Genomic DNA, 13383 nt, shown 5'->3' with positions numbered 1-13383 from the left:
TTTCTAAAAAACATGTTTTCACTTTGTCATTATGGGGTATTGTGTTGAGATGGGTGACAAAAAAGATATGTTTCATCCATTTTGAATTCAGGCTGTAACAACAACATGTGGTCAAGGGTCAAGGGGTATGAGTGCTTTCTGAAGGCAATGTATGTCTCTACTAGGGGACATGTGTATATGTCTCTACTACAGGATGTGTGTATATGTGTGTACTAGATGACTCATAATAATGTATTTGATACCATTCCATTAATTCCGCTCCAGCCATTACCACGAGCCCGTTCTGCCCAATTAAGGTGCCACCAACCTCCTGTGTTATCTCGCGCAGCCTGATGTAAAAAGACCACGCACCTGGTTGAGAATGTCAGAGTTTTCGGAGTACACTGCCACCTGCTGGCGTGGATGGCGAGGGTCACTCTGGCGAGATGAGACGATGACTAGACTCTCATAACCGTGGTGATGACAGAAGGACTTCAACTCCCCAACCAGGCCATGGCGAGCATTCCAGTCCTAGGTTGTCATATGAAAATACCAAAGATATGTGTTAGGTTTCGTATCTGCTATATTTTGATAGATACTCTTATTTTCATATATATTTACATGTACCGTATGTACAGCATATTCAGAGTTTTATAATTATGGTCTACTCGAGGTATTGACTTTGTCATAACATTTATTTGAGGTATTGACTTTGTCACCATTTTGTGCCACTTAAAAAAACTGACCTCCACTTAAACTGATATAAAAAAACTTTTTGGTCCAGTCTCATTTTGTGCATTGAGTCAAAAGTGCTTTTAAGAATGCCTTTGTCTATTTTTACGAGAGACAAAGCAGTCAGAGCACAGAGAGGGGTAAAGAGACATTTGATGATTTATTGTTTGAAAATTAACTGTTTGCTCTTAACACATCCAACATTCCCAGCTTATGGTAATTCTCTGACAGCCCCGGTGATTGATGGAGAGAAAGTTGCATTAATTAATGGTTTTGTTTGTCAAGAGAGCTTGTTTTTTTCATCTATGTTTTTTCTCTCTTCAATGATTAACAACAACGCTATGGCATCCCTAATTTCTAAGAGAATGTTTATTAAAAAAAAGTGTAAAAAAGTGTTACAGTTTAAAACAAATAGCGAGATGAATCACTACATTTGTTGTATGATAGTTGTTTGTTTTTACAATGGCGTACAAGTTAACACACTTGTATTCTTTTAGATAACACCCTGCAAAAATAAAAAAATAAGACAATGTCAATATAACTTTGAATAATACAGGGAAATTGTCAACCAATAAAAAAAAAAAAATTTAAAACACTACTTTAAATCAAATATAAAGAGAAAAAGATGACATGAATTTACTCGATTTTTGAAAATGATAAAATATTGTTTAAGTAAGTATTGTTTAAAAGCATATTGTCATTGCATGAACGATATGTGTAAAGAAACTTGTTCACTCAGTCTGGCATAACAATTTAGACTGGAGAGAAACTGTTATAATGTGTTCTGAGACACAAGAAGCAGTTTATAAAAATGAACTATTGTAACACAGTATAGGAAGTGACTAGCTAATGCACATGTGCACAGTCTTGGCATTCTCTCAACCAGCTTCATGAGGTAGTCCCCTTGAATGCATTTCGAATAACAGGTGTGCCTTGTTAAAAGTTAATTTGTGGAATTTATTTCCTTCTTGATGTGTTTGAGCCAATTAGTTGTGTTGTGACAAGGTAGGGGTGATATACAGAAGATAGCCCTACTTGGTAAAAAAACAAGTCCATATTATGGCAAGAACAGCTCAAATAAGCAAAGAGAAACAACAGTCCATCATTACTTTAAGACCTGGTCAATCAATGCGTAACATTTCAAGAACTTTGAAAGTTTCTTCAACTGCAGTTGCAAAAACCATCAAGAGCTATGATGAAACTGGCTCTCATGAGGACCGTCACAGGAAAGGGAGGCCCAGAGTTACCTCTGCTGCAGAGGATAAGTTCATTAGAGTTAACTGCACCTCAGATTGTAGCCCAAATAAATGCTTCAAAGTTCAAGTAACAGACACATCTCAACATCAACTGTTCAGAGGAGACTGCGTGAAATCAGGCCTTCATGGTCAAATTGCTGCAAAGAAACCACTACTAAAGGACACGAATAAGAAGAAGAGACTTGCTTGTGCCAAGAAACACGAGCAGTGGACATTAGATCGGTGGAAATCTGGCCTTTGTTCTGTTGAGCCCAAATGTGAGATTTTTGCTTCCAACTGCTGTGTCTTTGAGAGACGCAGAGTGTTGGTCCCACCGTGAAGCATGGAGGAGGAGGTGTGACAGTGTGGGGGTGCTTTGCTTGTGACACTGTTGGTGATTTATTTAGAATTAAAAGGCACACTTAACCAGCATGATAACCACAGTATTCTGCAGCGATATGCCATCCCATATGGTTTGCGCTTAGTGGGACTATCATTTGATTTTCAACAGGACAATGACCCAAACACACCTCCAGGCTGTGTAAGGGCTATTTGACCAAGAAGGAGAGTGATGGAGTGCTGCATCAGATGACCTGGCCTCCACAATCACCCGACCTCAACCCAATTGAGATGGTTTGGGATGAGTTGGACCACAGAGTGAAGGAAAAGCAGCCAAAAAGTGCTCAGCATATGTGGAAACTCCTTCAAGACTGTTGGAAAAGCATTCCAGGTGAAGCTGGTTGAGAGAATGCCAAGAGTGTGCAAGCTGTCAACAAGGCAAAGGGTGGCTACTTTGAAGAATCTAAAATATATTTTGATTTGTTCAACACTTTTGTGATTACAACATGATTCCATATATGTAATTTCATAGATTTGATGTCTTCACTATTATTCAACAATGTAGAAAATAGTCAAAATTAAGAAAAAGGTGTGTCCAAACTTTTGACTGGTACTTTATATGTGTGTGTTTGTGCAAGTGCGTGTGCGCGCGCCTGAGCTAGTGTGTGTGTACAGGAGCGTGTGTCATGAGTTGTGTGGTCCGTGCCTGTGTGGTGTGCGAAGGTCCAGTAGTAGTGATGGATGGCTGCTGTAGGCATGGTGTTGCCCAGGCTGAGTCAATATTAACCTGCGTGGATGAGGCCACACGGATTCTGTCTCGGCTCTCCCCCTGCACAATATGGCTGCTGTCAGGGAGAGCCCCATCAATCTGCTCACACACAACTGTCACCCCGGCGACACAGTCATTTTTCACCAGCGATATCCTGATGAGTGCAATGAGGCCTCCCCAGCTTTGTTAAAAACACACATATTCACTCACTCACACAGGCACAAATGCGCAAACACATACTTTATATGAAGACACACGTGCACACGAACGAGTGCGCACGCACACTGTATATTACATGTCCACAGTCCACTCATGAATACAATTACGCAAACAGTGATACCGATGTGCGCGCACACACACACACACACACACGAAAACAGAGAAAGTGAAGCACAAATCTTCCAGATAACACGCAGAGCCACAGTCTGTCTACCATTTGTTTGTAACACGAGTCAACATCCCCCCATGCCCCCCCTCCATGCCCCCCCCCCCCCCATATCATAAGCTACAATTTACAATTTCACTTATTGGGTCACGAATAGAGTACATTTTGCGTCCCTTTGATATTTTAAGTAGAAATTGTGCACCAACACTGACATTTTAAAGTCTGTTATATTACATAAAGTGTTCACAACACTTTGTTGTTGCTTTGACAGTCATTTCTGAAGATGATTATTTATTTCATGTGATTAGTGATTCATTTACACGTTAAGGTCAACCCTGTTATGTGAACTGAACTCTCAAAACATTGAACATCTAATAGTCAAATCAGTGTAAAAGCAGGTGAGCTGGTTCTACTCTTCTTGCCCATTTTCTGGTGTTTTGTGGCGGGAAACTGAGCAGGTTGAGCATAACACATCAACTCTGTTACCAATAGATAGACAGGCTAGAAATGTTTTAACAATAAAGTATTTTTTGTGAAGCTTGCATTCAATTGACCCTTCCTGTTGCACATAACACACTTCTATTCCCCCTGTCAAAACGGGATTTATGGCTGATTTAAAATCAACCCTGTTACGGTCAACCCTGTTACTGTAATGGGACTTTATTGGCACTTACTATGGTACTTTCTTGAGATGGAAAAACATGTTTTTTTATGACAAAATGTTAAAATTAGGTGAAATGAATCTTGTCTTTAAAAAAAAAAAATTATAAACAAGTTACACTACCCAAAATATTTGATATTCGTGGAAAGACCCTACTAACCTCAGGATAGCATTGCCTAAAAGCACAGGCCACATCTTCTAAACTTTCCATCTACGTCTGACTTACTTCTAAAGAGCTCTTCCCCCCATGAAGATTCACTCCCACCTTCCCCAGTCATTCCACCTATTCAAACTACTGTATGAGCCTCTTGCTTTCCTCCCCTTACCCCACCCCACTAATGCAGAGGATCAAAGATGTCTCAATAAAAACACTGGAATACTATTCCTATATCATTACAAATAATGAATATTTTGGTCAATGTAACTGCATTAACACGTTGAACATGGGAGGTAAAGCCATACATAGCTAATGCCTTTCTTTCTCGTGATAATTTGTTCCTTCTCCGTGTTCAACTCACTGCCTTCCTCTCTTCATCTCTTCATCTCAGATTCTCTGCCTCTTAGCTTCCCTTTATTCTCTAGTCTATTCTCCCTCCCTCCCCTTTCTTTCTTTCTCTCTCCCTATCTCTCTCTCTCTCTCTCTCTCTCCCTCCCTCCCTCCTCTCTCTCTCCCTCCCCCTCACTCTCCCTCCCCCTCACTCTCTCTAGTTGTGTTTGCTCCACAGGTAGCAAGTCTTTAGTGGCTCCTCCAAGTTCTCCAACCTGCCATCATTATGCAGAATAGCCTTAGGTATAAACTTGTACTCCATAACTCACGCCCTACGCGCGTAAATTCCCATGCAAACACAGTCAAAGCAAAACACATTTCCTGCTGTCGACAACATCTCTGGCAAAGAATTAATCAACCGTTCATCCATTTAGGCTCTTTGCATACCCTTTCTGTCAGAAACACGATGCTCAGAGAGCTCCGGCACTCTTCTGAGGCGATCGTTTCGTTGCCCTGATGAATCCATCAAGCTAGGTTTGATTTATACGTCTGTCTGTGATCACAGCAGTACAGCTACAGCAAATGGAGTGGCAAGGAGAGAGCTGACACCATCCGCTCCACACACAACTCTGTGGAACTTTGGGAGACAGCCTGGATGGGGGTAGAGGGGGGGGAAAGTTTGACACACGACATACGCATGAATGTCTATCGCATATTCTGCTCCGTGTCCTTCATTAACCCAACAAGGGAAAAGATTTGGGGCTGGAATCTACAGATGCATTTTTTTTTGTTTACTTGTCCACCATTGGCCTTTTTGCCCAAAGCAACTCAAAGGGAGGGCTATGTCTCAAACAATGACAGAACGAGTCTAGTGAGCAAGCCGTCACCACATACTTACAAACATTAAAACACAGAGGCATATATTAAAACTAAAAGTAGAGCCATTGGCCATATCATATCTCTAAAGCAAGCATAGAGTGCTTATGAAATTCGCTACACTCCTTGTCTTTTCAAAGACCGATGTGACTGGTGTCCTGGTCAGGCTTCATCTAATCTCTTGTGACAGACTTTCACACAGTAGCTAGCTAGCTAGCATGAGATTTGGCTGTGGGTTCTGACATTAGGCCTGATCTGACAGGGCACTCCTTCCTGGTTCGTCATCCACAGACCTTACAGGGCGCCGTACTGGATGTCCGCCGTTTCGCAAGCTCCGACCCAACTTTGCTATTTTGTGATTAGTTTGTTGTTTATTTTTACTTTATTTTCACGAAATGTATCGGTTATTATTTCTTACAACCGACAAAAACTTTTAAACATCAGATCAGCAGTTACCCCAATTGGAGTCAACTTCGACTCACCTGCCCTGGGCTCTCTCTGTAATTCTCGGGCTAGCCAAGAGGAAACACCGGCGTTACAGAGGCAAGAGGGGGATCCTGGTGAGATTAAGGCGAAGAACCGGCCACCTCTTCCCTCCATTCTACTGGCTAATGTACAGTCACTCGATAACAAGATGGATGACATCTGATCGCGAATTTGCTACCCAATCGGACTCTCGAAATTGCAATATTCTTTGCTTTTTTGAAACATGGCTCTTGGACAAGATACCCTCCATGGCCATCCAACTCAATGGATTCTCCATTCACCGGGTGGACAGGACAGTAGAGTCGGAGAAAACGAGGGGGGGGGGGGGGGGGGGGGGTTTGCCTCTACATCAACTCCAACTGGTGTGCTAACTCCAGCCCGGTGGAAGTGTTGCGAGCACACCCCCATCCACATCAAGTCCCTCGGTGTCCAAATCACTAAAGACTTAAAATGGTCCAAACAAACGTGCACAGTTCCCCCTCAGGAGTTGGAAAAAGTTTGGCATGGGCCCTCAAATCCTCAAAAAGTTATACAGCTGTACCATTGAAAGCGTTTTGACTGGCTGCATCACTGCTTGGTATGGCAATAGCACCACCCTCGATCACATGGCGCTACAGAGGGTGGTGCGGACAGCCCAGTACGTCCCTGGGTCCATGCTCCCTGCCACCCAGGGCTTCTATATCAGGCGGTGTGTATTTCTTGTCTCTATGCACACTCACAGGGCCCTACACATTCACACTCACTCCATCATCTGCTCACTCACACATATGCATATACATTTATACTGACTCTACACACACGCACAACCACTCACATACAAGCTGCTGCTACTCTGTTTATCTTACATCCTGGTGCCTAGTCACCTTACCCCTATACATATCTACCTCCATCACTCCAGTACCCCTGGACATTGTAAATATGCTATTGGAACTGACCCTGTATAAAGTACGCTTCCAAACTTATTGTGTTCTTCATATTCCTTCTTATTTCTCATGTTTGTTTTTCTAGTATTACATTGTTATTGATCATTGCATTGTTGGGTATGGAGCTTGCAAGAAAGGCATTTCACTGTACTTGTGCATGTGACATTAAAAATTGAAACTTGGGCCCTATTTCACAAAGCATCTCAGAGTAGTGTCCATGTAATCCCATTCATTACAATCTAAAAGACAATTTATCATAGATCAGCACTCCTAATCTGAGACGCTTTATGAAAACGGCCCTGGAGGATCTGTCTGTTTGGCGGGGTAGAGATGTCTGGGTCCCAAACTGACACCATCACCTGCTTGACCTAAAGGAGAGAAGAGGAAGGAGGGAGAGAGGGAGAAGGAAGGAAGGAGAGAGAAGGAGAGGGAGGAAGAGAGAGAGGCCTACTCTTCAATCTTAGTCCCTGGGAGGGCCGCCCTGCACCTGCTATCCCTCATCCCATCTCATCAGAAAGGCATTTAGAGCTCCGTGACTGCAGGCCCATAATTAGCACGGATAATTATTTGCAAGGGGTGCTGGGTAAAACTGGCCTGGCATAAACAAACAGGAGTGCTCGGAGACGGATGACAAACAACATTAACATACCCTCTAACCCAGTCAAACACAATGATGATACACAGGAACACAAACACAAAACACTGACAGAAAATACCCAACTACAAACATAGTACACAATCTTTGCACCCAGCTAAAATGGCAGGTGAAACCACGACAAAAGAAATGTCTAACTCGCATTCAAACAAACTGGAATGTCTACACAAAACACACACACACACACACTCTCTCATGAATATGGTAACGTCTCTATGCACGTGGCTGCAGGCTTCTATCTCTCCTACAGTTCATCAACTCCCCAGCACGCCGACGCCAACCAACGCTTCATCTGCTGCGGCTAATTACCGGGCTTGCCGTTAGCTTAGCAGAAAACACCAAGACCCTGCATCTCCTAATATTTGTCAGCCTTCCATTTGTTCTGTTTAGGCATATTCTTTTAAAATGTTAACCAATGAAAAATAAACACGTTGACAATGAAAAACTATGTGGCATGTATTAGCTTGTATTAAACTTCTAAGGCAGATACATACAGTCAGGTCCAACATTATTGCCACCCTTGATAAAGATGAGATAAAAAGACTATATGAAATAAATAATTCAAATACTGAGCTATACTGCATGCTCAAAAAAGGGGGAAATTATGTTATTTTATACTAATATAATTGCTCAGAGAGAGAGAGAGAGATTTTGTTTATGAAGTAATATTTATTTTTTAAGATAGGGGTGCCAATAATTCTGAAACCTGTTTTCAATACTCTGGCACCCTCCCCTTGCGAGGATAACGGCACTGAGCCGCTTTCCAGATTGTAGACATCTTTTGGTCTACGCTTATCGACTGCCTTCTTCAATTCAAACCACAGGTTTAGATGGTCAATGAACTATTTCTTTGTGGATGTTGACGTGTGCATGGGGATATGGCTTATAGATCTGGAGACTTGGGGAACCTAAGATACAACCAAGTTCTGTAATTCTCCAACTTTGGCCTTTGGATTTTTCTTTGCCTCCCGAACTATCTTCCTCGCTGTGCATGGGGACAAGATACACTTGCGTCCAATACCAGGCAAGTTTACCACTGTTCTAGTGGTTTTAAACTTCTTAAGTGTTGCCCTAACAGTGGTAAGTGGTATATATTCTTTATTTTTACCCATTGTCTTATCAAGGTCAACAACCATGTCTATTTTCGTTTGCGAGCTCTTTGGCTTTTCCCATGGTGATGGATGACAAAGGGATTTTACTTTCGTGTACCTCATTTTTATACCCCAGTGAAACAGGAAGCCATGGAAGGCCACTATGCAGTTCCTTAAACTGAGATTAAAAAGTAGAATATTAATGCAGATTCTTTTACTTTATTTGATTTATAAGAATCTTTTGACACCGTCCTCTCTCATTTTGGACCCGACTGTAACTTCTGTAAGTAAGAAAACCATTAAGATTGGTTTCAAATGTCATACAATGTGCCTTTAAGTCAGGGGTATTCAACTGGGGGACCGCGGAGGTACTATAGGGGGTCCGTGAAAATATTGTAAATTAAATGATTATAATAAAACCCTTTTTTTTAATATATTTCTTGACTTGGATTTTTTTGCTAACAAATGGCTAACCTCTGTTAAAAATAGCTAAACAGCTGCTCTTATCAAAAATGTGTTTGGAGTTAGCCTATTAAATATAAAGGTATGTTGTTATAAGTATAATGTGGCGAGGTAAAAAATAAATACCAAATCTATTCTTTTAAAAATGTTGATTACTTCTCCTTGTCATTGTCATTTACCTGATATGTATGATGTATGATGGGGGTCCCTGGGTTGCCGGTTTGCCTGGGAGGGGGGTGTCTGGTCAAGGAAAGGTTGAAGACCCCTGCTTTAAGTATTACTTGGAGGATAATGGAAGATGGTTTTGTTTGGATATTTGTGTAAGGAAAGAAAGTTTAGGCCTGTTCTACTGTACAAAACTTGGAACTTGGTTAAACTGGATTAAACTTGTATAAGTTACCGAAATGTAACTTATACAAGTAACTTCATTATTACAGAAGAGAAAGTGGAAAAGAGAGCTAGAGAAAGAGATAGAGATAAAGAGAGAGAGAGAGTGATCCAGATGGCTCAATCACCCTGAAGAGTGGGAGAAATCGCTATTTGTTTTTCCACCAAAGAAGATTAGCAACAAGTCAATTTGCTAAATAATAAATAAAATGCTCCCATTTTGGTAAACGGCTTTTTGTGAAAGTTAGAGGCACTTAGGGCTGATTGCCTCGCTTTGCTTACACTGAGTTAGAGAAGCACAGAGACTACATTCACAGAGACTAACATACAGTCACAGCAATACCTAGCAACACAGACACGGTCGGTACCACTTTATTTGGATAGTCCCAAATAAATGGTTTGTAAATGTTCAGTACATGGTCAACTAACTGAACAACATCTCAATTAACTATCCACTAGCCCTAACTCCAACCCTAACCCCTGTAACTCCAACCCTAACCCCTGTAACTCCAACCCTAACCCCTGTAACCCTAACTCCTGTAACTCCAACCCTAACCCCTGTAACTCCAACCCTAACCCCTGTAACTCCAACCCTAACCCCTGTAACTCCAACCCTAACCCCTGTAACTCCAACCCTAACCCCTGTAACTCCAACCCTAACCCCTGTAACTCCAACCCTAACCCCTGTAACTCCAACCCTAACCCCTGTAACTCCAACCCTAACCCCTGTAACTCCAACCCTAACCCTAACCCCTGTAACTCCAACCCTAACCCCTGTAACTCCAACCCTAACCCCTGTAACTCCAACCCTAACCCCTGTAACTCCAACCCTAACCCCTGTAACTCCAACCCTAACCCCTGTAACTCCAACCCTAACCCCTGTAACTCCAACCCTAACCCCTGTAACTCCAACCCTAACCCCTGTAACTCCAACCCTAACCCCTGTAACTCCAACCCTAACCCCTGTAACTCCAACCCTAACCCCTGTAACTCCAACCCTAACCCCTGTAACTCCACCCTAACCCCTGTAACTCCAACCCTAACCCCTGTAACTCCAACCCTAACCCGCTCCCCCCCCGTAACTCTAACCCTAACCCCTGTAACTCCACCCTAACCCCTGTAACTCCCCCTAACCCCGCTCCAACCCTAACCCCCCCTGTAACCCCCCTAACCCTGAACCCCCCTCCCCGTAACCCTAACCCTAACCCTAGAAAGCTGCTGCACATCAACAGAGTCGCCGTTGCTAGTTTGTTGCTAGTTTGGCAGGGCATCTGTAGATCATCTATAGGGGACTATCCAAATAAAGTGTGACCTACACTGATCCATTGGTGCAGTGCTACAGACAGAGACACAGTGACAGGTGTACAGATGTCTGAATGATAATAATAATGTATTACTAATGTAGATCCACCAGAGGCAGAGACAGTGGATTGGAACCGTCTTCCTTATGGATTGATATCCATCTCGCTAACCCCTACCCCTCACTCTCTTCTATTCAACACTGCTGCTGCACTACATACAGGCAGACTGATGTATATTTGTCCATGTATCTATCCACATAAGTACTTTTACCCAACACACTCTGGGGCTTACTCTTGTGCTAACAAGACAATCAGCGCTACAAATCGCTTCCACAGCACTGGTAAAAATCTCCAATCCCTCTCTCTTTACCCACCCACCCACACACATACACAAAGATAAACACACACACTAAAGAACAGGCACACACACACACACTCCATTATGGGCTAATTGAATCTAATTTATTTAGTTTTTGAAAAGCATTTAAGGCAAACCTAAATGATGTGCTTAGCGTTTTGTTCTTCTCAAACACAATTAAAAAATAATATATAAATATATACATACTGCAAATGACATGCATATAACGGATTCATTTGGAGCCCTCGCAGGTCATTAGTAACCCACCATGACGCTGCTGAGTCGCGCGTCCGCTGGCGCCACTGCCGCCCCTGGCCATTTATTCTATATTAAGTCCCTAATGGGCCCTCTCCTTGGGCTGGTAAAATATGCACAGAAGTCCAGCGCACAAAGCCATTCAAATGAACGGTTATTTATTCGCTAAACGAGGATATGATGTTTAATGTTCCTTGGACGTAGGTAGTTCCGGGGGAGGCAGAGCTACCCCTACAGCTATAGACATCATTTATTTTACACATACCCTAATATCGCACGCCAGGCAGCAGGGGAGAAAAATGGCTTTGGAAAAGAAAAAGATATAAAGAAATAATAAATGAATTGGAGAGACACATTAGAAGTTGCAGCGGAGAGAGAGCAGAGAGGGATACAAAAGCACAAGCACGCGGGTGTCTGGAAGCACCTTCTATGTGTGCGCGAGAGAGAGAGAGAGAGAGAGAACAAGAGAGGACAAGAGAGAGAGAGCACAAGAGAGAGAGAGGAGTGTGAGAGAGAGAGAGAGAGAGAGGAGAGAGGAGAGAGAACGAGAGAGAGAGAGAGAACGAGAGAGAGAGAGAGAACGAGAGAGAGAGAGAGAACGAGAGAGAGAGAGAACGAGAGAGAGAGAGAGGAGAGAGAACGAGAGAGAACGAGAGGAGAGAGAACGAGAGAGAACGAGAGAGAGAGAACGAGAGAGAGAGAGAGAACGAGAGAGAGAGAGAGAACGAGAGAGAGAGAGAGAGAGAGAGAACGAGAGAGAGAGAGAGAACGAGAGAGAGAGAGAGAACGAGAGAGAGAACGAGAGAGAGAGAGAGAACGAGAGAGAGAGAGAGAACGAGAGAGAGAGAGAGAACGAGAGAGAGAGAGAGAACGAGAGAGAGAGAGAGAACGAGAGAGAGAGAGAGAACGAGAGAGAGAGAGAGAACGAGAGAGAGAGAACGAGAGAGAGAGAGAGAACGAGAGAGAGAGAACGAGAGAGAGAGAACGAGAGAACGAGAGAGAGAGAACGAGAGAGAGAGAACGAGAGAGAGAGAACGAGAGAGAGAGAGAGAGAGAGAACGAGAGAGAGAGAGAGAGAGAGAGAGAACGAGAGAACGAGAGAGAGAGAGAGAGAGAGAGAGAAGAACGAGAGAGAGAGAGAGAGAGAGAGAGAAAGAACGAGAGAGAGAGAGAGAGAGAGCGAGAGAGAAAGAACGAGAGAGAGAGAGAAAGAACGAGAGAGAGAGAGAAAGAACGAGAGAGAGAGAGAAAGAACGAGAGAGAGAGAGAAAGAACGAGAGAGAGAAAGAACGAGAGAGAGAGAGAGAGAGTCTGTAGGTCTCCAGCCTTGCTCCCGTGTGGCTTTCAGTTTCCACAGTAAAAAGTGGAAGTGGTTTGGACAGGTAGGGGTTTAAAATACAGAGCCCAGTGTGGTGCACCTGGCTGTGAGACACGTATTTAGGCTCCTATTTCCATAACATCTCAATGCAAAAGAACACAGAGGGGCCCATAAAAACGCAAAAGTCTGTGTCATTAAAAGTTGCCATAAAAAGTTTCGGATTAAGTCAATGGGGAAAGAAATAGTGAAATGTTCTACCTGACACCAAATGAAAGTTGACTTCTTTGTTGTGTCATCACTTCTATTTTAAAAGCACTATAGCTACAACTTTTTGCTTCCGACTCCTTCGATTTGCCAGTGAAGTTGGATTAGAGCATTGTTATCATTACATTTTATGACACCATTTTACTGTAAACACACAATAACTATATCAGGTTAACCAAAGGGTAAAATGTGTTTATTTTCCTTTTCTAGTTTTGTTTTGCTAATGACCTTTGATCTTACCTCCAGATCTACTGGCACAGTGGTGAAAGACATGGTCAGCTCCCCATCAGAGAACTCCTTCAGCTCCTTCAGAAACATCTGCTTTATATCCATACCTATCACACACACACACACACACACACACAGTATAGATTGCAGGGTTCAGGGTCAATTCCACAAATTCCAACGAATGTCTCCTCC

General features: G+C 42.8%; 1 protein-coding gene across 3 annotated transcripts in view; it reads right to left on the bottom strand.

The window, feature by feature from the left end:
• LOC106580083 (protein prune homolog 2) overlaps window positions 1-13383 on the bottom strand; it is a 51179-nt gene that overhangs the window by 21511 nt on the left and 16285 nt on the right. For all 3 annotated transcript variants that reach the window (XM_082966219.1, XM_014160704.3, XM_014160707.3), the window contains exons 6-7: window positions 13204-13298; window positions 352-510 (exon numbers count right to left, since the gene is read on the bottom strand). In XM_082966219.1, the coding sequence (XP_082822345.1) occupies window positions 352-510; window positions 13204-13298 (254 nt within the window). The remainder of the gene's footprint in view (window positions 1-351; window positions 511-13203; window positions 13299-13383) is intronic.

Source organism: Salmo salar, chromosome 20, assembly GCF_965601325.2.
Source record: "Salmo salar chromosome 20, fSalSal1, whole genome shotgun sequence".
In the NCBI taxonomy this organism is placed as follows: Eukaryota; Metazoa; Chordata; class Actinopteri; order Salmoniformes; family Salmonidae; genus Salmo; species Salmo salar.
Note: the sequence above shows the minus strand (reverse complement) of the source record. Positions and strands in the feature narration are given on the sequence as shown.